Source organism: Mytilus galloprovincialis, chromosome 7 (genome assembly GCF_965363235.1).
Source record: "Mytilus galloprovincialis chromosome 7, xbMytGall1.hap1.1, whole genome shotgun sequence".
Lineage (NCBI taxonomy): Eukaryota > Metazoa > Mollusca > Bivalvia > Mytilida > Mytilidae > Mytilus > Mytilus galloprovincialis.
The window spans coordinates 82,376,111-82,403,643 of record NC_134844.1 but is presented as its reverse complement, the minus strand read 5'-3'; the positions used below and the strand labels follow the sequence as shown (position 1 = coordinate 82,403,643).

The following is a 27,533-nucleotide window of genomic DNA, read 5'->3' as shown; positions in this document are numbered from 1 at the left end:
CCCCCCCCCCCCCAATTTTTTTTTCACATCCCCCTTTCCCTTATTCCAAAACTGATCTCAATTCAAATTTCTAATGGAGTTTGCAACAATAACTACTCATTTAAATACATATTAAAATGTAAAAAAAGTGCTTGTTATCACTGAATGGTAAAGATTGTTTTAATTTATCAGTTGGTAGTAAAAGTGGATATACATTGTATATTGTATAAAGCAATGATTTAAGTTGATTCAACTACTATTCTGGACAAAGAAAGATAACTCCAATTGAAAATATGAAAATTTCTTGCTATTGCACAATATTGTGCAATTAGATATTTCTTGCTATTGCGCAATACTGTGCAATTGAAAATATTTGCTATTGCACAATACTGTGCAATTGAAGATTTCTTGCTATTGCACAATACTGTGCAATTGAAAATTTCTTGCTATTGCACAATACTGTGCAATTGAAGATTTCTTGCTATTGCTGAATACTGTCCAATTGAAAATTTCTTGCTATTGCACAATATCTAACATAATAATTTTGGATCCTGATTTGGACCAACTTGAAAACTAGGCCCATAATCAAAAATCTAAGTACATGTTTAGATTCAGCATATCAAAGAAGCCCAAGAATTCAGTTTTTGTTAAAATCAAACTTAGTTTAATTTTGGACCCTTTGAACTTTAATGTAGACCAATTTGAAAACGGGACCAAAGATTAAGAATCTACATACACAGTTAGATTTGGCATATCAAAGAACCCCAATTATTCAATTTATGATGAAATCAAACAAAGTTTAATTTTGGACCCCGATTCGGACCAACTTGAAAACTGGGCCAATAATCAAAAATCGAAGTACATTTTTAGATTCAGCATATCAAAGAACCCCATGAATTCAATTTTTGTTAAAATCAAACTAAGTTTAATTTTTGACCCTTTGGACCTTAATGTAGACCAATTTTAAAACGGGACCAAAAATTAAGAATCTACATACACAGTTAGATTCGGCATATCAAGGAACCCCAATTATTCAATTTTTGATGAAATCAAACAAAGTTTAATTTTGGACCCTTTGGGCCCCTTATTCCCAAACTGTTGGGACCAAAACTTCCAAAATCAATCCCAACCTTCCTTTTATGGTCATAAACCTTGTGTTTAAATTTCATAGATTTCTATTTACTTATACTAAAGTTATGGTGCGAAAACGAAGAAAACTGCTTATTTGGGCCCCTTTTTGGCCCCTTATTCCTAAACTGTTGGGACCAAAACTTCCAAAATCAATCCCAACCTTCCTTTTATGGTCATAAACCTTGTGTTTAAATTTCATAGATTTCTATTTACTTATACTAAAGTTATGGTGCGAAAACCAAGAAAACTGCTTATTTGGGCCCCTTTTTGGCCCCTAATTCCTAAACTGTTCGGACCTCAACTCCCAAAATCAATCCCAACCTTCCTTTTGTGGTCATAAACCTTGTGACAAAATTTCATAGATTTCTATGTACTTAAACTAAAGTTATAGTGCGAAAACCAAGAAATGCTTATTTGGGCCCTTTTTGGCCCCTAATTCCTAAAATGTTGGGACCAAAACTTCCAAAATCAATCCCAACCTTCCTTTTGTGGTAATTAACCTTGTGTTAAAATTTCATAGATTTCTATTCACATTTACTAAAGTTAGAGTGCGAAAACTAAAAGTATTCGGACGACGACGACGACGCCAACATCATACCAATATACGACCAAAAAATTTTCAATTTTTGCGGTCGTATAAAAATTGCAAATATGCTTCCTAGCCAAGTTATAGTGCAAGTGTAATATTATTAGCACATCAATCAATTATTATAATACAAAATCTGATCACTGTGTAAACAACGATACTTTTACTTCCTAAATCACCCAAACTATATATATATGTCATTTTAATGTATGTTTTATTCAGAAGTTGTAAGAATAAAAGTGTTGATTCTTACATCAGATGCTTCAAGACGTATCTCAGTTATCGTTCTTGGTCCATTATCCTTAGAAACATGTCTTGGAACCCACTGGAATATAAATAACAGTTCATTAGATAAATATAATGAAATAATAAACCTAAAATTAGCATAAGACAAAGAATATAAGATTGATTCATCATTGTTCATTGATTGTGGGTGTGTAACACCACTACACTGGTAGTCTACTTTTATTGTTTTTTCCATTTTTGTTCTGAAATCAAATTTAGTCAAGAGAAAAAAAAACAAGAAACACAAGATAAAAAGCATTAAAAGATGTTGTACTTCACTTTTAAAATCCTAAAACAGGTCGTTAATACTACAACACCTGTATATTGTTGAATTCTCTAAAAAAGTTATCACCAAAAATATAGATTCCTATTTAAGTTTATATTTCCTGAAACAACCACCTACAGAAAAAAATAACATTGTGTTTAAATTTCATAGATTTCTTTTTACTTAAAATCTAGTTACAGTGCGAAAACCAATGTGTCTTCGGACAACGACACCAACGTCATACCAATATACAACGGCAAATTTTTTTGGAGGCCGTATAAAAAGTATCTCGACCAAAAACTTAACCTGAACCATGACAGAGGATGGAATGGACGTACAGACCGAAAGCAAAAACTAGGGGAATAACAAAGAACAATAGGTGTTTGAAAATGACACTTATTACTTGAAATGAGACTTACTTTATTATTTCTCAATTCTCCTATATCTTGAAATGAGACTTACCTTATTATTTCTCAATTCTCCTATATCTTGAAATGAGACTTACCTTATTATTTCTCAATTCTCCTATATCTTGAAATGAGACTTACTTTATTATTTCTCAATTCTCCTGTATCTTGAAATGAGACTTACCTTATTATTTCTCAATTCTCCTATATCTTGAAATGAGACTTACCTTATTATTTCTCAATTCTCCTATATCTTGAAATGAGACTTACTTTATTATTTCTCAATTCTCCTATATCTTGAAATGAGACTTACCTTATTATTTCTCAATTCTCCTATATCTTGAAATGAGACTTACCTTTTTATTTCTCAATTCTCCTATATCTTGAAATGAAACTTACCTTATTATTTCTCAATTCTCCTATATCTTGAAGCATAAATCTAATCCTTGAAGGTAATTCAACATGCATTGAAAAACTTCTAATCCTTTCAAAGTATTGGTCCATCCATGACTGAAATAAAAAATAAATCATCATCATGTCCTTACTGCTTATTAACTTCAGAATTTCCTTGTCAAACAATTTTTTTAATTCAAATAAATATTTTTAATTTTTATCTAAATTTAGAACATGACATTTATATACTAACAAAAATAGACAAGTTTTTTTTATAAATCTCTGTTCCATGCTTTCTGCTGTCAAGCAAACATCTGATTTGCAGTCTTGTGTAACTGACTTTCGTCCCAGGCGAGATAAAAAATGTGGTCTTGTAACTGTTGCTTTGTCATTTTAACTTCTTTCAGAATAAAAATTTATTAATCTTTCTAAGATTTTCCCAAGTACAAGCACATTTAAGAGAAAGGTGGTGTAAAATCCTTAATTTTAATTCAATCATGTTGATATACTTTTTTTGTGTAAGTTGAAAATAAATTCCAACCAGGTGCTCCGCAGGGCGCAGCTTTATACGACCGCAGAGGTCGAACCCTGAACAGTTGGGGCAAGTATGGACAAAACATTCAAGCGTGATACAGCTCTGAATTTGGATTGTGATCAAATTTTTGACATTACATGGTTTTTTTTTTACACAAAACAAATGTCAAGATTTTACAAATCAATTAAAGATTTCTTCTTCAAACTTTTTAAATCTAAAATTAAATAGTTGACACAGCATAGGTTTCTGACACAGAATGAATGTGGTCTAATTAACTTAAAAGTTTTTTTTTGCCTTTGAGCAATTCACTATGCTGTTGAATATTAATCCTCTCAAAAAAATGTTTGAAGAAATTTTCTTTTTATTTATGAAATCTGAAATGAGAAAAATTTAACCCCCCCCCCTTTTTTTTTCACATCCCCGTTTCCCTTTTTCCAAAACTGATATCAATTCAAATTTCTAATGGAGTTTGCAACAATAACTACTCTTTTAAATACATCATAAAATATTAAAATGTAAAATAAAGTGCTTGTTATCACTGAATGGTAAAGATTGGTTGGTAGTAAAAGTGAATATACATTGTTTATTGTATAAAACAATAAAAAAAACTTCATCAGCAACATTTTATATTGGCAAATTACCAATGAAGTTATTTACATAAAGTTATTGGCAAATAAAAATAGAAAATGACATCATAGTCATGTCTGGCAAATGTCCAACATACATTATCTAAAAACATTTTAGATAAGATAAGGAAAAAAAGCTTCATCAGCAACATTTTATATTGGCAAATTTCCAATGAAGTTATTTACATAAAGTTATTGGCAAATAAAAATAGAAAATGACATCATAGTCATGTCTGGCAAATTTCCAACATATATTATCAACTACTATTCTATACAAAGAAAGATAACTCCAATTGAAAATTAATTGCTATTGCACAATATTGTGCAATTAGATATTTCTTGCTATTGTGCAATACTGTGCAATTGAAAATTTCTTGCTATTGCACAATACTTGATATGGAATCCTGATTTGGACCAACTTGAAAACTGGGCCCATAATCAAAAATCAAAGTACATATTTAGATAAAGCATATCAAATAAGCCCAAGAATTTAATTTTTTTAAAATCAAACTTAGTTTAATTTTGGACCCTTTGGACCTTAATATAGACCAATTTGAAAACTGGACCAAAAATTAAGAATCTACATACACAGTTAGATTTGGCATATCAAAGAACCCATTTATTCAATTTTTGATGAAATCAAACAAAGTTTAATTTTGGACCCCCATTTGGACCAACTTGAAAACTAGGCCAATAATTAAAAATCTAAGTACATTTTTAAATTCAGTATATCAAAGAACCCCAAGGATTCAATTTTTGTTAAAATCAAACTAAGTTTAATTTTGGACCCTTTGGACCTTAATGTAGACCAATTTGAAAACGGGACCAAAAATTAAGAATCTACATACATAGTTAGATTCGGCATATCAAAGAACCCCAATTATTCAATTTTTGATGAAATCACACAAAGTTCAATTTTGGACCCTTTGGGCCCCTTATTCCTAAACTGTTAGGACCAAAACTCCCAAAATCAAACCCAACCTTCCTTTTATGGTCATAAACCTTGTGCTTAAATTTCATAGATTTCTATTTACTTATACTAAAGTTATGGTGCAAAAACCAAAAATAATGCTTATTTGGGCCCCTTTTTGGCCCTTAATTCATAAACTGTTGTGACCTCAACTCCAAAAATCAATCCCAACCTTCCTTTTGTGGTCATGAACATTGTGTTTAAATTTCATTGATTTCTATTTACTTAAACTAAAGTAATTGTGCGAAAACCAAGAATAATGCTTATTTGGGCCCTTTTTTGGCCCCTAATTCCTAAACTGTTGGAACCAAAACTCCCAAAATCAATCCCAACCTTTCTTTTGTGGTCATAAACCTTGTGTCAAAATTTCATAGATTTCTATTAACTTAAACTAAAGTTATAGTGCGAAAACCAAGAAAATGCTTATTTGGGCCCTTTTTGGCCCCTAATTCCTAAAATGTTGGGACCAAAACTCCCAAAATCAATCCCAACCTTCCTTTTGTGGTCATAAACCTTGTGTTAAAATTTCATAGATTTTTATTCACTTTTACTAAAGTTAGAGTGCGAAAACTAAAAGTATTTGGACGGCGACGACGACGACGACGCCAACGTGATAGCAATATACGACGAAAAATTTTTCAAATTTTGCGGTCGTATAACAATAGTTTCAATGTAATGCGAAAATGCACCTTTGCCTTAGATCCTTAGATGTATCAAGAGGAAGACCAATTGTTTTCATTATCTTACAGAGGCATTCAAAGTCTTCTGTCATATCTCTGATCGGAACACTTTCCTTACCTTTGCCTTAGATGTATCAAGACGACGGCCAATGGTTCTCATTATCTGACAGAGGCATTCAAAGTCTTCTGCCATATCTCTGATCGGAACACTTTTCTTCTTCTCCAAAAGCTGTTTAATGCATTTGTGTAGAATTCCTTCATGTAGCATTTCAAGTTTACCAAGTTCACCTGTTAAAAAAAATATGTATGCATAACTGTATTCAAAACATTCTAAGACATAGCTTTAAGCAAAAAACACTAAAACCTTTGATGTTGATTAAATTTGAAGGTCCAACACCGTGAATTTAAGCACCTTGGATAAATAAAGAAATGGCTCATAATTGCAGGAACAAAACATGTGCATGGACACACACTCAAAGAAAAAAAATTAGGGATGAACAAGAATGTGTCCCAAGTACACAGATACTCCATCTGCACTATCATTTTCTATGTCCAGTAGTCCGTGTAAATGGGATAAAATCTCTAATTTGGCATTTAAATTAGAAAGATCATATCATAAGGAACTTGTTTACTAAGTTTCAAGTTGATCAGACTTCAACTTCATCAAAAACTACCTCGATCAAAAACTTGAACCAAAACTTTAACCTGAAACGGGACAGAGGGACGAACAGACAGACGGATGCACAGACCAGAAAACATAATGCCCATAAATGGAAATGGAGCATAACAAATGGGGCATAAAAAAAATCAATTAATATATTAAATGTATAAGCTTACACTTAATATCTGATAACTGTTGAACTACTACCAATATGAAGTCATTCTGTTCAGAGCTATTCCATTAAAATGTATGTGAGGGTAGGAAGGAAAATCTCAAAATATCCCTACAACCAAGAACCATTTTCAGATATTTTTTGGCATAATGGTAAAAGAAGCATTTGGTAAAAAAGACACATGAACCACATTCAATAATTAACCTTCTCTTCCTTTAATCCCCTATACAATTTAATGGAATATCCCTCAGTAGTTTCTGAACAAGGTGTCATAAAATATTTGATGTACTGACCAATGAACTTGATATTTCCCAGCATTTTCCTCTTGGCCAGGTGATATTGTTCAGCTTCTTCAGGTGTGAGGGGGCCATCTTTACGATCAAAAACTGAAAAAAATATATCAATATACTAATTACTTCAACTTACAAGAAATCTTTACAATCAAAAGCTGAAAAATATATCAACATACTAATTACTTAAACCTTCAACAAGAAATCTTGGTTTTGTTTACTAGAATGCTAGTACTTTGCCTTACTTTACTATTACAAATACCACAAATTCAAAAAGTTTGGTGTGCATTCATTATGATGGACAAAAGTGTGAGCTCAGTTATTGCAACTTCAGGAAATGCTGCATAATAATAATGTTCTCTAAATTTCATTTTTGTGAAAGCTATCCTCGAGCAACTTTTTCAATAATAATAAAATATCCACAAGTTTTATATTAATGAATATCAGTTATTTCCTAACTCAGAACCATATTTGGCTGGTTCCATATTAATAAAAGCAAGATGGAATTAATAGGTTGCATGCTTTTATATCTTGCACAATACACTTTAATTGAGCCTAAACAAAAAGTACAATCTTATTCATATTTTTTTTTTTAAATATACAGACATAAAGTGTCTAGACCGAAAAAAAATATCTTCTATTCCAACCTGTGTTATTCTGTGAAAAATTGGTCCAACCAGACAACAAACAAAGCTATAGGAAATTACATTCCTTAGCACTGGAAATTTGAATGTAAAACTTAACCAAAGTCACTGAAGCATTTAAACATGAGAGTGATCAAAACTTTACTTTGAAGCTGTTATATACAATGATATATAATCCCCTTGATGACAGTGGACAGCCCAATATGTATCAAATAACTTGGCTTCAATTACTTTCATTTATGTTAATAAATGGGGAATGTGTCCATGGGAAAAAGATGATGCCTTTTCTTACATGTTATATAAAGCTATAAAGGGACATAACCGAAGAACATTTAGAGTGGCTCTACCAAAATTTGTACTTGATCTGTGTTTTGTGGTAAGAAAAAATCATTTGTAAGGGACAACTACTTTAGAACAGTAAATGTGGTACAACCAAAATTCAAACTGGATCTGTGTTTTGTGGTCACAAGCATTGTGTATAAGTTTCATAACATTCAGTTGAACTAAAGTGAAAGAATGGGAATGAAAATTTAAGCTATTTTTTCCATTTGGTGAGGGGCATAAATCTAGAACGGTTAATATGACCCCACCAAAATTCACACTTGATCTGTGTTTTGTGCTAATAAGCAGTGTGTATTGATAGCAATTTTGGGACCTACGGAGGGATGTATAGGTAAAACCTAATGTCCCCTCCACTACGGCGGGGGCATAAAAAAGTTTAATCACAGATTGAACCTCAATGTTGACATAGCTGCCATTGTACTCTTTTTCTTTTGTTATGTTTCAGTAAAAACTTAGTTTGTTCATTAGGCCAATTAAAATTAATTGATAGATTTTCATCCCCGCCCGCCCCTCTGAAATCTTCCCGCCCCAAATTTTTTTTATTTTTGAAAAAATTACGATTTCCGGATTTTGTTCATTTCCATTACCGGTAACCGTCGATAATTTCGTTTCATTTAAAACTTCCCGTTTCAAATTTCGGTTTTCGTATTTCATAAGATTATTCTTACTAAATGATTAAGTCGATATATTCTGCTGATCTATGATGACAACTTCATTTACCGAAAATACAGATTGATTACAAGACGGGCGTGAAATATGCGGGTTACGGGTAATACGCTGCGTCCAAGAACGGAAATCGCCGTATGTCATGTTTGTGAGTAAAACACCTTGGAATTTTTTAAATTACACAATAACTTTGTGTCAGAAATTTGGACTGAATGAAACCCAAAAGCTTAAGAATCGTGGAACACATTAGTACACAATTCATGACTTGAATAAAGAAATAGACACAAGCATGAACTTGTTAGATTGTTTGCCGTATTTTGAGTTCAGAAAGTCATCAAACATACGCATTTTTTATTTCTTAATTTATAGCAAGCCCTTAGATTTAGATTAGCCATTCGTTTTTGTGTAGACAAACAGCTAGCATCCTCTGTCCCATTACCCACGATAGAGTCATTAAACAACTATGTTCTACATTGTAATTATATTTGCATCTTGCATATTAAGGACCAACCTAGTCCTACAACCCTTGTTGGAAGGCGTTCGAGAAAAAAGTTAAAATAGCCTTGCCAGACGTCATAATTATTTGGACTAGGACCAACCCTATTATTTCAACACTGTTTGCCTTCTCATTTTATTCTGTACTAATCATACTTGTGCTGCATACCAATGTATTTGCTTCATTTTAATAGGACAACAAAACATTGCTTAGAAAGCACAATTTTGGTGTAGGTAGTCCAACTGAAGAGAGCATTTCTCCAAGTGTCTTCTGTTTACTATAAAATAGGTTTCTAAAGCGGAAATTACATTTTGGTTTTATGAGTCTTTGTTTGCTCCTTGGTTTTGATTGTTATTGTCTTATACACGATACCTTATGCATGTCTTTACATGATATACGCTTATTATTACACTAGCATATATCAATAACACGTGACAAGAAGGTTTCATGTGAAATAAAATTTTAAAAATAAAATCCTCCCACCCGCCCCATTTTTTTCAAAAATTCAGATGAAAATCTACTAATTAATTTTAGTTGGCCTTACAACATTTTTAGGCCATTTAAGATATACTTTACCTTCTGTAGCTCGTGATCTGTTTTCAAATTCATCTTGACACTTGTTTAAAAGGAGGCGACGAAATGTCTGAAACCAATAAAAATGCTTAAAAGTATGATCAGATGACAAAATGGTTAACATTTAGAATTAGATGAATTTAAGTAAATATTTGCAACAAGTAAAATTGTGAGCTATTGTTCCTTATGATACCGTTGCTTTTAGTATTCATAATTAGGAAGTTGAACAGAAAAATATCTGAAAATGCATTACTGTGGATTCATTATTATTTGTAGGATAACAATCATTGGATTTGGTGGGTACAGGTACATTGTAAAGTAAGAAATTAAATGTTCAACTATTAACAAAATTGCCAAAGACTTGTGTGCAGACTTGAGCAAAAACACAGAACTAAATATCCAAGAACATGCAATTTTCTTTTGATCCAATAAAAATGGTACCCTCCAAAATAAATGAATCCACAGTACAAAATATACATCACATTCACATGAAAATTGATTAGAGTAAAATTTTGTAATACTCAAATGTGATTGACTGATCAGGGATAAAACAGTCTCCACCAGCATGGGTATAATCATTGACATAGCTTCTACTTTCTTACAATTACAATACAGCTTAGGATAAGCTGCTTATGAACAATATTATTTTAAAGAATTGCTATGCTATTCCTTCCTACTCCTATAATAACTTCTTTACAATGATCTCTAAGTACTTTCAGTTACACTAGAGTATGAGGGATCAAAGTTTGGTGCGTCTTTACATAAGTACTTACAGTTACACTAGAGGATGAGGGATCAAAGTTTGGTGCGTCTTTACATAAGTACTTACAGTTACACTAGAGGATGAGGGATCAAAGTTTGGTGCGTCTTCACATAATTGATGACACAGCTGTGCGTACATAGAACTATACTTGGGTTCATCAAGAGCTTTTTCAAATATCTGAAATTTTATGAAGAACATTTAATATGTTATTTAACTCACATTGTAAAACTGTAAAATCAGTCATTTCGGTATTAAATGGAAAACACTTTTAGCAGGACTTTTCATTAAAATGAACCATGAGCAATATTAGTAGCATAAGTGAATATAAATAAGGACACAGATGATGCCCCCTCTTGAATATTACATTCAAGGGACATAACTCAAGAACAATAAAAGTGATGCTACCCAAATTTGTACTTGATCTGAGTTTTGTGGTATTAGCATTGTGTATATGATTCATAACATTTAGTTCAGTCAAACTTAAGTTAGAGAACAGAAAAGACCCAGGTGCTCCGCAGGGCGCAGCTTTATACGACCGCAGAGGTCGAACCCTGAACAGTTGGGGCAAGTATGGACAAAACATTCAAGCGTGATACAGCTCTGATTTGGATTGTGATCTAATTTTTGACATTACATGGTTTTTTTTTTACACAAAACAAATGTCAAGATTTTGCAAATCAATTAAAGATTTCTTCTTCAAACTTTTTAAATCTAAAATTAAATAGTTGACACAGCATATGTTTCTGACACAGAATGAATGTGGTCTAATGAACTTAAAAATTTTTTTTTGCCTTTGAGCAATTCACTATGCTGTTGAATATTAATCCTCTCAAAAAAATGTTTGAAGAAATTTTCTTTTTATTTATGAAATCTGAAATGAGAAAAATTTAAACCCCCCCCTTTTTTTTTCACATCCCCATTTCTCTTTTTCCAAAACTGATATCAATTCAAATTTTTAATGGAGTTTGCAACAATAACTACTCTTTTAAATACATCATAAAATATTAAAATGTAAAATAAAGTGCTTGTTATCACTGAATGGTAAAGATTGGTTGGTAGTAAAAGTGAATATACATTGTTTATTGTATAAAACAATAAAAAAAACTTCATCAGCAACATTTTATATTGGCAAATTTCCAATGAAGTTATTTACATAAAGTTATTGGCAAATAAAAATAGAAAATGACATCATAGTCATGTCTGGCAAATGTCCAACATACATTATCTAAAAACATTTTAGATAAGATAAGGAAAAAAAGCTTCATCAGCAACATTTTATATTGGCAAATTTCCAATGAAGTTATTTACATAAAGTTATTGGCAAATAAAAATAGAAAATGACATCATAGTCATGTCTGGCAAATTTCCAACATATATTATCAACTACTATTCTATACAAAGAAAGATAACTCCAATTGAAAATTAATTGCTATTGCACAATATTGTGCAATTAGATATTTCTTGCTATTGTGCAATACTGTGCAATTGAAAATTTCTTGCTATTGCACAATACTTGATATGGAATCCTGATTTGGACCAACTTGAAAACTGGGCCCATAATCAAAAATCAAAGTACATATTTAGATAAAGCATATCAAATAAGCCCAAGAATTTAATTTTTGTTAAAATCAAACTTAGTTTAATTTTGGACCCTTTGGACCTTAATGTAGACCAATTTGAAAACTGGACCAAAAATTAAGAATCTACATACACAGTTAGATTTGGTATATCAAAGAACCCCATTTATTCAATTTTTGATGAAATCAAACAAAGTTTAATTTTGGACCCCGATTTGGACCAACTTGAAAACTGGCCCAATAATCAAGAATCTAAGTACATTTTTAGATTCAGCATATCAAAGAACCTAACTAATTCATTTTTTGTCAAAATCAAACTAAGTTTAATTTTGGACCCTTTGGACCTTAATGTAGACCAATTTGAAAACGGGACCAAAAGTTAAGAATCTACATACACAGTCATGACAGTTAGATTCGGCATATCAAAGAACCCCAATTATTCAATTTTGATGAAATCAAACAAAGTTTAATTTTGGACCCTTTGGGCCCCTTATTCTGTTGGGACCAAAACTCCCAAAATCAATACCAACCTTCCTTTTATGGTCATAAACCTTGTGTTTAAATTTCATAGATTTCTATTTACTTATACTAACGTTATGGTGCGAAAACCAAGAAAAATGCTTATATGGGTCCCTTTTTGGCCCCTAATTCCTAAACTGTTGGGACCTAAACTCCCAAAATCAATACCAACCTTCCTTTTGTAGTCATTAACATTGTGTTTAAATTTCATTGATTTCTATTTACTTAAACTAAAGTTATTGTGCGAAAACCAAGAATAATGCTTATTTGGGCCCTTTTTTGGCCCCTAATTCCTAAACTGTTGAAACCAAAACTCCCAAAATCAATCCCAACCGTTCTTTTGTGGTCATAAACCTTGTGTCAAAATTTCATAGATTTCTATTAACTTAAACTAAAGTTATAGTGCGAAAACCAAGAAAATGCTTATTTGGGCCCTTTTTGGCCCCTAATTCCTAAAATGTTGGGACCAAAACTCCCAAAATCAATACCAACCTTCCTTTTGTGGTCATAAACCTTGTGTTAAAATTTCATAGATTTCCATTCACTTTTACTAAAGTTAGAGTGCGAAAACTAAAAGTATTCGGACGCAGGACGACGACGACGACGCCAACGTGATAGCAATATACGACGAAAAATTTTTCAAATTTTGCGGTCGTATAAAAATATGGTAATTTTTCATTAGTTAAGAGGCATAACTCTAGACCGATATAAACTGATGCCACCAAAATTCAATCTTGATCTAGGTGTTTTGTGGTAAAGAGCATTGTGCATAAGTTTCATAAAATTTGTTTGAGGCAAACTAGAGTAAGAGAACAGAAACTCGAAATTCATTACTCATAACTCTAGAACGGTAAAATTGATGCCACCAGAATTCAATCTCGATCTTTGTTATATGCTAATAAGTGTTATGTATAGGTTCTATAACATTTGGTGGAGGAAAACAAGTTAACAAATAGACATACATGATACAGACAGACAAACAAGAGTAAATTTTTATGCTTCCTCCACAACGGCAAGTTTGTTGAAATAAATACACAGCCTCAGTGTATAGAAATTGATTCAATTCATCCACAAGCACAAGATATTAATAAAATAAATGCCACCATTTATTTCCAACTGTTTACAAAGATAACTTACCTTCTTTCTTAAATTAATGAAGAGTAATATTTCATACATTTTTATCTAAATAGGAACTACTGGTATATGCAAGCCAATTAAATAAAACTGAATCAATCTTTTCCACTTCAAAGCTATTTTTTTCATTATATAAGGCCAAATTAATAAAAAAAATTAATACATGATCAAAATGGTGTTTAATACTTTCATTTACACATCTCCTGTGGTTTGATAATATGCATATAATCTTAAATGCTGTCCAATGTTTAAATATAATTCTGAATGCTGTCGAAAGTCTAAATACTAAGTGGAAATATTGAGACAGATTACCTGGCCTTTGTAACTTACCAATAAAATAATTCCATGGAGAATGGTATTGGTTTCTATACCTACATTGAGTAGTTCCAAACTTAGCTTATCAAACTTCTCAGGTGTAAGTTTATTGAGTATTCTAAAATATACAAATAGCTTATCAAACTTCTCAGGTGTAAGTTTATTGAGTATTCTAAAATATACAAATAAAATCCAATCATTAGTCACAGAAAGTGAATAGATCACAAAAAGATTACCTATAATACAGTTTCTGAACCCTGAAATTGTGGTCAGAGGTAATGAACACATTCAAGAATAATTTATTGGCAGATGGAAACTTCATAGTATAAGACAAGATAAAAGATAGGAAATATTCAGCTCATCGGCTCTTTTGCCTTCTAAAATGATTTAACCTTGTAAATGCAAATATTTTACAAACCCTCTAACTTTACGAAATGTAGCATCATTTTTATCATCAAGAATTGGAACATCTCTTTTCAAACTACTTGGAGGAATCCATCTGCTGTTAGCAGGCAGTTTGGATGCTGCAGCATCCGATCCAGTTAAGTGGGGTGGTTTCTCGTCCCTGTAAAAACAAGCAGTTTACTAGATCTTAGAAACCAGTTTCATTGTAACTTGGTCAATAATGTTACATACAATGTAAAATTTAATTATATTTTTGAATTAGATCTCAACGCAATTTAGCTGTTTTGAGCAGAAGTGGCAAAAAGCAATCTGTAGACATATAAATCCAAAGAGAACATTATAAGTAACATCTCATCTAAATACAGTCGACTCTCGTTATCTCGAAGTCAGCCGGACCAGAGAAATAATTTGAGATACACGTAGTTCGACTCAAACGAAAACCGGAAGTTTGACAGAACAAGGGACATAACTCTTGCTTGGCTTGGTAAAGCTAAAATAAATCCGGGTGAATATGGGAAGGGGATCGATATTCTGGTATCAGATCGATGTATTTGTATGTCATGGTCTTACTTTATTTTTACTTATTCAATTGTTTCAGTTACAATTTTTTCCTATGGCTTTTATCTGAGAGAGTAATTTCCAATCAATAGTTTCGTTATTCAGGTCGTTTATAGCTGACAAAATTGTTTATTCTCGGATACAAGAGATTTAAGAAAATTTTGATTTCTATTCATTTTGTTTTATCTCACTCTTTCTTTTCAAAAGAAAATATAACAAGATTAAAGACGCCGTTTGAGTAGTTTTTAGGTGATCATCAACGGAAGCCATAATCCTCACTTTATACACACCCAAGCTTATTAGTGTAAATCACAAATTAATTGTTTTGTAAACATTTTAAATACTTTTTCGTGAACATTAACAATGTATCACTAATTATTTATCAAAATTCTATAAAAGATAATCTTAGGTAAACACTCATGGAAATAGCATGTCATAAATCAATACAGTGGTCAGTGACCGGAAATTTAATTACACGTGTATTGTCAGATTAACTCTTCAATCCATTTAAATCCCGGAGGTCATGTTTTGACATATGCGTATTAGTTCGAGATAAAAAATGAATTTTGAATGCTTTGTTAACCTTGGGACCGTAAATTTAGTTCGACTCAACCGAAATTTCGACTCATCAGGAGTCGAATTACATACTTTTGTATGGAATAAAGTTCGGGACCACATGAAAACTTCGACTCATCCGAAATTTCGAGTCAACCGAGTTCGAGACAACGAGAGTTAACTGTATAATATGTAAAATATGTCCCCAAAGGACAAGGTACGATAAGCATCAGAGAACGGCCCCCTAATTTCGTTCAAATTAAAAGTGACTTGCTATTAAATATAATACATTATTTTTAAAGTTTAAAACCTATATTTTTGTAAACATTAATAGATTTTTCAACTTCCGTTGATATTATTCATGCCCTGTTGCTGTAAAGACCTCAAGATTCTGGAAAAGGGCAGAAAAATGGCAGTTTCCAAACCTTTTTCTGCATTTTAAGCTATGAGCGTACCTACGACCCACGATCTTATTTATACCAGGCATTCCTTGAACATAAATGTTGATGCAGTTCAAATATTTTAGTGGGTCGTAAGTACGCTCATAGTTAAAAATTCAAAAAAGTGACAACAAATCGTCGTTGTTTTCATTGAATCATCGAAATTTTTAACCGAACTGCGGACCGGAGATGATTTCCGGTATTTACTAGATCCGACGACAGAAATGTATTCTTGCTACGCTATAATAATGGCTAGTTTCTTTAGGAAGAAAAATAAACATATTTGAGACAGGAAAACAGGATATTCCTTTACTCATTATTCTTGAATTTAAAGTGACATTTTAGCAGACCGTCGAAATATGACCCAAAATTAGACGGAACTGTGATAAACTTCAGAGAAATACTGGGAGCGTTATTGTGAATGAATATAATAACTGGTTCATACTCAAAAAGTGCATATACGTATTTTGTTTCATAATTGACAAAATCGTCGCCCTGGAATGTTTTAATCTCCGTTGACACTTTTGTGAAAAGCGCTTTCTTTCACGTCCGCATTTCTACCAAGTATGGCATGCCAAGTTAACATTTTAGACAATCATTTAATAAAAATACAGATGGCGAAAATAAACTACAGAACTGTGAATAATAACATACATTGTTATCCATATCACATAAGTAGACACCATGTGACAATTTTAATTAGTTAATTGTGTAAGTGTAACAATAATCAAGATTAAACAAAACTATCCAACACTTTTATGATCTAAATTATGTATCTTGAGTTAATATTTTTTTGGTCATGGTGTTGAATTTATTGGACTTATTATTTGTAATTGTCACCTGCCTTCTCGTTGTTCTATCTTGACGACAACGCGTGCTACTTCGTATTTCTTCTAAAATAACAGCTCTACATGTATAATGAATTTAAACATATTCAAAAGAATAAAAGCTTCTTTAATTTTTTAATCAGATATTTACACGTCAAAGAAAATAAAATAAGTATTGAATATGAAAGGAATAAAACGCATCATAATTAAAGATATCTTGCTTGTAAGACGTGTGTTTCGCATACAAAAGACTCATCAGTGACGGTCGAATTATTAGGTTATTTATTCCTGAATATATTATTTTTAGTTTTTGCAAACAATATACAGTTTTGTTAACAGTTAATTCATAAAAGTTACTATTTCAATAATAATTCATGTTTACACAAAGTGCTAACTTTTGGACATCATGTTGCTGCATGGGTTGTTTGTTTCATTAATTGTTATTGTGCTATACCTTAAAAGGTTACAGTCCGTTGGAAGACATATTACCCTAACTTGACACTCCGATCCAACTAGTTTTTGTTCTAACCCCTTAATGCAAATTGATTAACGGAAATCAGCAAATACCAATTTTTAAGTCTTAAGTTTGACCAGGCCGGTGTCAGAACCCACGATATCAGGCATTTTAATTCATTTATTATATTTATTAAATTGTACAATGAATTAATAAAAGGGTGCATACTGTAAGAATCCATCTTATATGAATCCGCGCTTAAACATACACATCCACCCAAAAGAAATAACTTTTGCAACATAGAGTGGGAGGCCCATATTCGCCGTTTTATGATTTTGAGGTTTAAACACTTCAAAGGATGGCTGAAATGGAAGAAAATATGCCGATAAATTATAATTTTATAACAAATATGATTATTTTTTAAACTTTAACAAAATTACGGCACTAACTGCAAAAGATCGAAAAACGGACAACAATTTTCGGTCAATTTCCTGAATGAAAAACAGGATTTTCAAAGATTTTTTTCTTAGTAATTTTTTGACTGATTGGCCTAAATTTCTGTTTTTTACACCTTTGAAATGTCTGCTGTTCATCTATAATGAAATTTATTTGATAAATATTATAAAAAGCTGCATTTATTTGGTTTTAAATAGATGTGTAAAAACGGCGAATATGTGCCCCCCATTGACAAAACTTCAGGAAATTTCAAGCACCCTTTAATCTAACTTTACAGATGATTATTTTCAAACAAACATGTTTTCAAGCTTAGGAATGTTTTGCATTTGAAGTTATCTTCATATAGAAATATCAGTATACTTCAAAAACATAACTATTCTTCTTCTTTTTTGGAATTTTATTCTCATACACACTTGTCCCGGTCTACACTTATTTAGCTTTTATACATTGACTTATGATATTTGGCATACAGTGTATAGCCATGACTCAAATATCATAACAGTCTAATTTTGTTTATTTTCTTTGGTTACATCTTCTGACATCAGACTCGGACTTCTCTTGAATTGAATTTTAAATGTACGTATTGTTATGCGTTTACTTTTCTACATTGGCTAGAGGTATAGGGGGAGGGTGGATATCTCATAAACATGTTTAACCCCGCCGCATTTTCGCGCCTGTCCCAAGTCAGGAGCCTCTGGTCTTTGTTAGTCTTGTATTATTTTAATTTTAGTTTCTTGTGTACAATTTGGAAATTAGGTATATCGTTCATCATCACTGAACTAGTATATATTTGTTTAGGGGCCAGCTGAAGGACGACTCCGGGTGCGGGAATTTCTCGTTACATTGAAGACCTGTTGGTGACCTTCTGCTGTTGTTTTTTCTATGGTCGGGTTGTTGTCTTTTTGATACATTCCCCATTTCCATTCTCAATTTTAATATCATTATGACATTTACCGTTGATCTCAAGGTCCAATTAATTGACCTTTAACTTTCATGGTTAAATGATTGTCCAACCCTTAAACCATATATGTTCTTACAGGCTATGCCAGTTTCTTTACTGCACAATAGGCTTAATTTCTTAGGTCAATTAATGCCTCGTTAATAACTCCAAAAATGATTTATACACCCCCCTTTTTTGCCTTGATAAGTCGTTTCTAATTCACCATAGGTTTTGTACCCATGCAGAGGACACATTCCAACCCCTACATCATATTAAATCGTAATTGCCTGGATTAGACATTTTATTCCACACAATGTCTGTAAGTGGTACAAGTCACGTCTCTTTCGTTCCATTAACTGTTAAGTATCTTTAAAAGCTGTTCAAACTCATCTCAAATTATTAAATCCTATATATTCTTGTTTTCATGAAAAGACTTTCACATTGAAACAAAGATTTTGTTGTGGTCTACAATTTAAAAAAATGTTTGATGTTGCTTAGCAAGATGTGGGATTCTATACTCGATATAGGATTCGTCCAAAAAATAATGATAATCTAGATGTTTATATTATAGTGTAACACCGTATTAGGAAGTATATTCTTAAAAAATAACTAAGCTCATACTTATAAAAATATAAAGAACCTATTATTGCATGGTTGATATGCACTTGTTATGTAACTTAGTTGTTGATCAGCGTGTAGTGACCTACAATTGAACTAAGTTTTCATTTCTAACTAAACATGTTCACAAACAGACAATCTGCATTGCGTTCAATTTAATTTGTTCAATAAAATGACTTATTGATTTGTAGTTGGCTTTAATTCAAACATGTTTTGCTGTTGCTAAACAACACTTGTGTTGCTATGCTCAATACGGAATTTGTAAAGAATAAAAAAAGATGTATATGAAAAAATATTGGAATGAAACACCAAATGGAAAGAAAAATCTTCAAACAACAGCTTAATTCATACTTAAGAGGGGCAAGAACCAATTTTTTAACCGTTGCTAGGCAACATTTCTGTTGCCAAGGTTGTTTTTAAGCATATAATAAACAAAATCAAAGGGTATTTTCATTTGTGACTTCAAGTTCTTCTTGGACAAACAATATCATGTGCAAATATTTAAATTTTTACTGATAAAGCAATTAATATGTGATAATTTTCATTCTTAATAAAAACCGTTGCTAGGCAACCTTCCTTTCACCGGAACACAATAAAATCATTATTTTTTTAGGTGTCTACACTAAGACCATCATTGATATCAATTTAAACTTATTTGGAGAGGGGGCCAAAAATAGCCCTTACCATACCTTGTCCTTTATAATAGAGATGTGGAATTTTATTTTTAGGAGATGTGGTAACAGCCCAATAATGATAAACTTGTCAAAATAGCTTAATATTGCCAAATTTTATAGGTTCATATTTTATAAGGATATATTAATTTCACTTAAAAGAAAGTGCCCTAAAAATCTGAGCCGAAATAGCACCTTCTTGGATGTTAAAAATTTACCACAGCACTGTGAAAAATCCTGGACCTGGTGAGAACACTATTAACGAAATATAATTTTCATTATTACTATTAAAAGAAATTACCTTCCTCCTACTTGTGGAGAAGCACCACCCTGTCCTTGCTGTCCGTCCAGAATGTTGCTGGTTTCTATTAACAGATCACACTTCAGCAAACAACAAAAAAATAAATAAAATAAAAAACTGCTTTCGTCTCTGAAAATAACAATAAAAGAGAAATATATAAAGAGCTTGTTCAAATTATATAATGATTAAACAATTTTAAGCAATACTATACAATATATTACTATTACAATATATATTACTGTTTTTTGGTGAGGTAAATATGTAGTTTTATTGACTTTTGAAATCAAAGAGCAGATTGCTCTGAGGGATACGATTGCCATTGTTTTCATTGACACATGTATACATGTAGCTGGATAATATTATTTTCAAAACTAATTCAACTGATGTAAAATGTAATATTTACGTAATCTGAATAGTTACAAAAAAGCCAATCCCGGTTAAAAGTGTATGAACAATGTACTTAGGCCTATTGTGTTTTATTTTTGTACTATCAATTCCAAGTTTACTTTCCACAGCAGTCACTGAGACTCAGAGTGAGAGAAGTATTTCACTTCGTATCTTATCACCTATTTTCCTACGTTAATTCTAGGAGGAATCCCATGCCTAACTCTTTAAATATTTAATTTCCTTTGGGTCAGTGATCATGACTCCTTTTCGTACACATTCCTCGGTTTAAATTGCGATCGTTTTTAATATAATACGACGTTGATCGACAGAACGATATAATTTTTCTCAACGTGTTGTACATGTTTTGATTCAGAATTCACGGAAATGACTTCCGGAAACTCGAAACGATAATATGGACGACTCCATTTCGCCTGAAGGGGTGTTGAAAGTAACGGACTACATTTCTTTTAATTTAAATGATGCATATGATTTAAAATTATGCAACAACAATGAACCTTAATAGCAGATATACAAAGAAAGGATCCCATGAGTTATAAATTAATCAATTGAGCGGGGAATCCAGAGCAACCATTTAACCTAGTACCCCTTGAAGTCAAGAAAACTATACGCATGCGCATAATTACCTAAACAAACCCTGTATTAAGAATGTATATTAAACCTAAATGGTTCTTTATTTTTTATGGAAGTACAATATCAAATATCAGTTTAATAACGGTGACATATAAGTAAAACTCCACTTCACTTATATGACAGAAATAGATTAATCGGAATTCAGAGAACTCTCGTATTTTTATCACAACTGGGGAAATCCCTCTGACGTGTTTCTAAATTTATAAAAACACTAAATATAAATACTGCTTGATTCTGATTTTCCGTGTTGTTAAAAACACACATATAAGTCAAGGGAAATATCAAACATGAAGATTATGAAAAGAACATTATAGGAAAGTTGTTCAAGTTCAATCCCTTTGTTTGTTTTTACCTTTTAAACCAAGACAATCATAAGAACCTGAGATGGTCCTTTATGTTTAGAATAAAACGGTTGACGTGAGGGAATTGTACTGAGCCACTGGTATAAGTCTACAGATTGCTTGAAAGCAATCGTATCCCAAAAATGATATTCACTGAGGCCAACGGCCGAAGTAAATATCAGTTTTTCAAAAGTCAATTAAACCACATATTAACCAAAACAAAAGACAGTTATTGTTTTATTCCATATTCCGAGAGAAATGTATGTAATGGAAATAATGTATCAAAACCAATTGTACATCAAACGTTTTAAAAAAAATTATACATGTAAAAGCATGTGACGTTTTGCGCGTGAATATCCTTTTCCACAGATGAATATGCTTATTTATTCAAAATCCCATTCATATAGAAAAACCTACTTAAGTTTTATCAATATGGAATGATGTTAAATATTTTGATAAAATACACATATTGTACATTTAGGGGGAGAGATCCGTTTGTGCCAAAAATGCGTCCTTTTGCACCACAACATTTTTTCCCCATTGCTAAGTTTGTGCCACCCGTTTTAAAATTACATTGTATCATTTGCGCCAAAAATAAAACATACGAATGTGCCAATTAGAAGAAAAATAACTTCCCTCCTCCTTTAATCGGACTTGGAACCAGCAGTTTAAACAACAAATGTTTCCTTTTCTGAAACATTCTTTCTTCTTACTGCTGTTGCATAAGTTTTTCCCAATTTAATGTATGTAGTAGCTTGTAACTTCACGTTATTGCCAAAAAGACAAACATTGAGGGATGAAATGCATAAAACATCTTAAAATTTCCTGTGGAATCATTGTTCCATTACTGGTAGGTCTTGTGGTAGATAGCGTTTCAGCCCATACGGATGGTGGGAACAAAGCACATTGGCATCAACATATGTGGTAATAAGTATTTTTCTCTCTCTGTACATAGACTGTCTAATGCATTTCAAGTCATTGCTCCCAAGATGCTCATCTTGATGGTGAAATATCTCCGAACATGTGATAATTTTTAGTCAAAAATAGGAATAAATATTAATCATTAATATTTATGAGATATTTGTACAGGTAAATTGACTCAAATGAGTTCCGAACATTGGCGCAAAATGTGTAACCCAATATGCCAGAGGGACTAGTAATAAAAGATTTTTGACATTTCCAAAATAAAAAGGAAGAAAGTGGAAAATCCTTTCATCACTATTCTATCTTAGCCAATCAGATTCAATTACAATGTACATCATCCTGGATTCCAAGAATTTGAACTGGTTTGTACACTCATGGATTTGTACATATTTTTTTTAAATAGAACAAATAACTCTGGGTGGTCCGGTATCATGTATTGATTGCAATTCTAAAAATTGATTTCTCATATCATGGCCTGTGGTATTGTACATGTACATTTATTTGATTGCTTAATGCTTATGCCGAGATTTTTCAATTAACCGTATTGGGGGTATGGAGAATTGATCATCTTGTTGCGGACAGCTGTTGAGCACGAAATTAAACCATGCAACAAAATATTTCTAAATATTTTAGTACAGGCACCCATGGAACTTCGTCAGTTTCAAAACGAAAAACTGTAGATGAAGAGGGTAACGAGGCTGAAAATTCGTCCCCTAAATATGCCAAATACGACCGAGAAAAGCAGGGGGAAAAAAATTACAGATTGATTCCCCAGGGCAAGGTCGGCTGTTGTTGATGAAAAAAACCCAGAGACGATGCTCTGTGAATATTGCCGTTATTTCCCCAAGCACGCCAATAAAAAGCCTGCTTTGTATGTGGGAACAACTAAGTTAGGTTAAGCACCAACAGAATAAATAGCAGATCAACAAAGAATATTAAATACAATGTATAATATCGCCTTCAAAACAGGGACACCCACTTTGTTATATTATGAAGCAAAATCTTTTTTTTAAGGCATACTCGGACTAGCCAGTCAGTTTTGATGGACAAGCAGTTCTTCAAACAGGGCTAGTAAAATACTGCTGCCTATAAGTCCTGGGCTAGTTAGCTGTAACAAAAAATTTTAACCCCTGAATAAAATCAAGCATAATTACAAATTATACATTACAGTTGACTCTTTATAGCTCTAGAAGGTTTATGGCAAGATGCTAAGGGAACAACAATGGAAAAGGATTTTTGGGATACAGTAAAAAAAAGATAAATTATTCACATCATAATAAAAGTGCATGTAATTTCGGAGGAAAACCTTTCAAATAAGAACTTTTAAAAGTCATGTTATTTCAATTGGGGTGAAAAGCAGCCCAATTCTAAATCAATGTTTACCATATGGGTCTCAGATAAGTTTTTTTCATTCACAGCAGGAAAATGAAGGCCAGCTGACAGGAGATCCCGTGATTCTGAATCAAACATGTTGAATAAAGGAAAATGATGAAGAAAGTTTTATTTATCACATTATCTTAATTCACTACAAAGAAGTGTCCAATCTGATTCATTAGTTTGTACCATAGATTCATTTTTGATATTTTTAAATTATTTTTTTTAAAACAAAGAAAATAGTTGATGCACGAGTTCAATATTATTTTGTTTATTTATCCTCCTTCACAGATTTATAATTGTGTTTTTCAATATATACATCTTCATCATTGACAATAAGGCATCACACCGAAAACAAAAAAGAGTTGTAGATCTATATAAAGGATCATGATGCTGAAAGTGATATTTTTCATTTTCGAGTCGTAACAAAAAATGAAGTGTCCAATCTGCTTCGTAGTTTCTATTTTCGAGAGAGTCGTGTATTAAAATATGTAGACTCCTCGAATATAATATCTTACAGTTCATTCTGAAATACATTCTGTTACTTTTTTACGCTAAATACTTACTGAAATTCAAAATAATTTTCGTTTGTTATGCAAAAACCAAACCCTCTTGGTAAAGAAAGCCAAAGTGGATTATGGGTAATGAATTAGTAACACCGGAGAACTCCGTTGAGTCACGGAAATGCCCGAGTAATAAGTCATCGTCAAATGTATTTTTATTTACCGTAAATGTAAAAATTATCATATCAATTAATCTATAATGTCATTGCATGGAATAAATTCAGGATTATTCAATGTGAAGAGTCAAAAATTAATTTTATGGTTCAATAAATTCAAAAAAAATTATTGCCATGCATTATAAATAAATTTCTATCATAAATAAGGCTCAAAGAACTTTTTATATTTCTTATATTAACAATAACAACGTACGTACACACATGTTGGCGTATGAATACACAACGTCAGAGTGGGCGTGTCGCCATAAAAATTGACAACATTGAAAATAAAACTAATACTTTTAACCAATCAGAAGACAGTAAATACACCAAATTTATTTATTCAGGATTAAATGCAAAAATAATATAATAGTCAACAAAAGTATCAATACACAAGTTTGAACACCAATTTATCACAACATACAGTCTGAGACTACTATAATAGTAGTCTCAGATACAGTCTAATAATTAGGAAACAATGTTAAATCGGGTTAAATTATCTAAAGAAAAACATTCGGCATTTGCAAAACAAACATGCACATTATCCACATATCTATAATAGGTCCAATTTGTCAGCCGTTATATATCCGTTATGGGGTAAAAACGACAAATCAAAGAATTCAATTTTATATATAGCCAAGAAAGGACAATGGTGTCGATTAAAAATTAAAATTAAGATTAAAAATTACAACACACCAGACCCTTTTCAGGGACGGATTTAGGATTTTGGAAAGGGGGGCTAAGTTTATAAAGATGAGGCACCTTTTTTGAGCTAAAAAAACACAAAAAAAGTGTAACATGCAATTTTTAAACGGTTCCTGTCGTGGGGCATGTTTTTTTTGTAGTTGCTGTAAAGCGTAAGGGTCGGACATTTTCGATCCTGTATTCTCCCTCAGATTAATTATCTTTCGTAAAATGATAGTATCGATCCAAATCTATGTATTGATAAATTTGATGTGGGACTTGTCAGTAAAAAATAGACATGGAAAATTCTCGCTGGTTTGTACATAATGTAAGTTAAGTTATCATAACTTCAAAGATTTCTTGCTGTAACAAGATATACGCCTTGCTATTCGATGGAATTTACAATACGACCAACAAGAGTAAAAAAAGACAAACAAGCAATTTTTATACCAATGTTTGGTTGATTTGTTTCACCTAACAAAATTAAGCGAAGTGAGGGGTTCCAAATTGACCAAAGGCTAGGAATGAGTCTTATGACAACGAATTTATTAATGACGGTCGACAAATGGAAAAAGACTGAAGGCCACACCCAGCAGGCGGGTTGCAGTCTGGTCTTGAAAAAAGTAATTCAATATATCAGTTCGGCGAAACAGACATTCCGGTCAGACATGCAGACCCCGGCCACAAAAAAATACGGCCGTTTTTATTCATCGTGTTCATTTAAAGCTAAATAATTCTGTTGGGAATTTTTGTTTCTAATAGCAAAAGATTATTGTTTTCAATCCAGTTCAATTTTGCCGTTCTGACAAATATCTAAGACTGCCTCCTCAAATCAAATGGTTCGTACCTTAGACTTTAAATCTTTCTATAGAGCTTATACAGACTTGGGATTATTATTCAGCTGTATTGTTTTAAAATAGGCTGGGCGTTTGGAGTTAAACATGTTTTCGTGTGTCAATGATATTGTTGTGGAACTTTTTTTCTTCATGAGAGTGTTATAGTTTATATAGAGTATTACTTTCTGTTTGGTGGTATAGTGAAGTAGAAGTCAATACGTTCTTGCTCAATCCTTTGTCGCTTTGAAGGTGTTATGATTGTCATCCCCAGCCTAAGCAATGTATTACTGTAACTTGAATTTCAAAATGACTGAGTGACGTTTGTTCGACGCACTGGTCAACTCCACTATAGCGAATCACATGACTTTGACAATCCATACACAAGAATTGCGGACAGCTCAGCTGGATGGCCTTATCAACTATCCCACAGAGAGCAGTTATCATCGAATTTTTTTTAACGTTATTGTCTATGAGGAATTATGACCACTAGTTATATAAACGAATACTTTGCCTATACTATATATATCATATAAAATTAACAAATTATAGAGATTGCACCAATTTTACAGCTTTAAAATGATGTAATAAAATTCACTTTATCTTGAAATTTACTGGTGTCCTCATCGTGTTGAACGTTGGGTCATCTTCTGGTTGAATATAGCAAATACGAGGTATACATGTCTAATAAAAAAAATCATATTTAATTCATTTTTTATTGTAAATTAAATTAATAAATTATACAATATTGGCAAAAAGTTTTCCTATCAAATGGTATAAAAATCATCATTTTAAAATAATGTTTACTGTTGTCCCTATGCTTTTAAAAGTGGAACTTCATAATTTTTTGTTATGCATACAACGTATATTCAGACAACTTAAGATTGACCGTATTCAAAGACGAATTGTGGTTGGTGTTATAAGTTGAATTCTCCATTTTATGATGTGAATTTCCTTTCTTTTTGACATCCATTATTTAATATATCTAGTTAGGTTTTAAGCAATACATTATTTTCTGTTATACTAAAGATGTCTTTAAAGTAACATCAAAGTTAAGTAGTGTGGTTCTGTCGACATCTTTGAGAAAAGTACAGAAAAAGGATTTTTTTTTCTAAAAAAGGCTTTGTCTAAATAAACTTATTTAGTTTCAAGTAACAATAGCATTAATTGTTATCAATTAATTGAATACACAATGATTGTATTGTTGAAAAACAATTAATTACATAATCTGAAAAAGTAAATTGAAATAGAATATAGATGGCAACGTGAAATTTTAATGTTATTCGTTTTGTCTTATGATGAATTAAAGTTGCCTGTTATTTTTTAGGGGGTATTGTTATTGTCATTATATGAAAGAGATCAATGAGGTAAATGCAAGTATTTTGAA

At 31.9% G+C, this 27,533-nt stretch overlaps 1 protein-coding gene across 3 annotated transcripts in view; it reads right to left on the bottom strand.

Moving 5' to 3' along the window:
• The window catches only part of LOC143083801 (eukaryotic translation initiation factor 4 gamma 2-like), a 47,048-nt gene extending 22,489 nt beyond the window's left edge, over positions 1–24,559 (bottom strand). Inside the window, exons 1-10 of one of the 3 annotated variants that reach the window (XM_076260164.1) lie at positions 24,478–24,559; positions 20,235–20,363; positions 14,428–14,574; positions 14,025–14,181; positions 10,531–10,641; positions 9,705–9,771; positions 6,984–7,076; positions 5,976–6,145; positions 3,053–3,163; positions 1,950–2,021 (exon numbers count right to left, since the gene is read on the bottom strand). In XM_076260164.1, coding sequence (XP_076116279.1) covers positions 1,950–2,021; positions 3,053–3,163; positions 5,976–6,145; positions 6,984–7,076; positions 9,705–9,771; positions 10,531–10,602 — 585 coding nt within the window. In that variant the 5' untranslated portion in view covers positions 10,603–10,641; positions 14,025–14,181; positions 14,428–14,574; positions 20,235–20,363; positions 24,478–24,559. Of the gene's footprint in view, positions 1–1,949; positions 2,022–3,052; positions 3,164–5,975; positions 6,146–6,983; positions 7,077–9,704; positions 9,772–10,530; positions 10,642–14,024; positions 14,182–14,427; positions 14,575–20,234; positions 20,364–24,477 lie in introns of those variants that run through there. The other 2 variants (XM_076260166.1, XM_076260163.1) reach the window with 2 other exon arrangements.
• Positions 24,560–27,533: the final 2,974 nt, after the last annotated feature.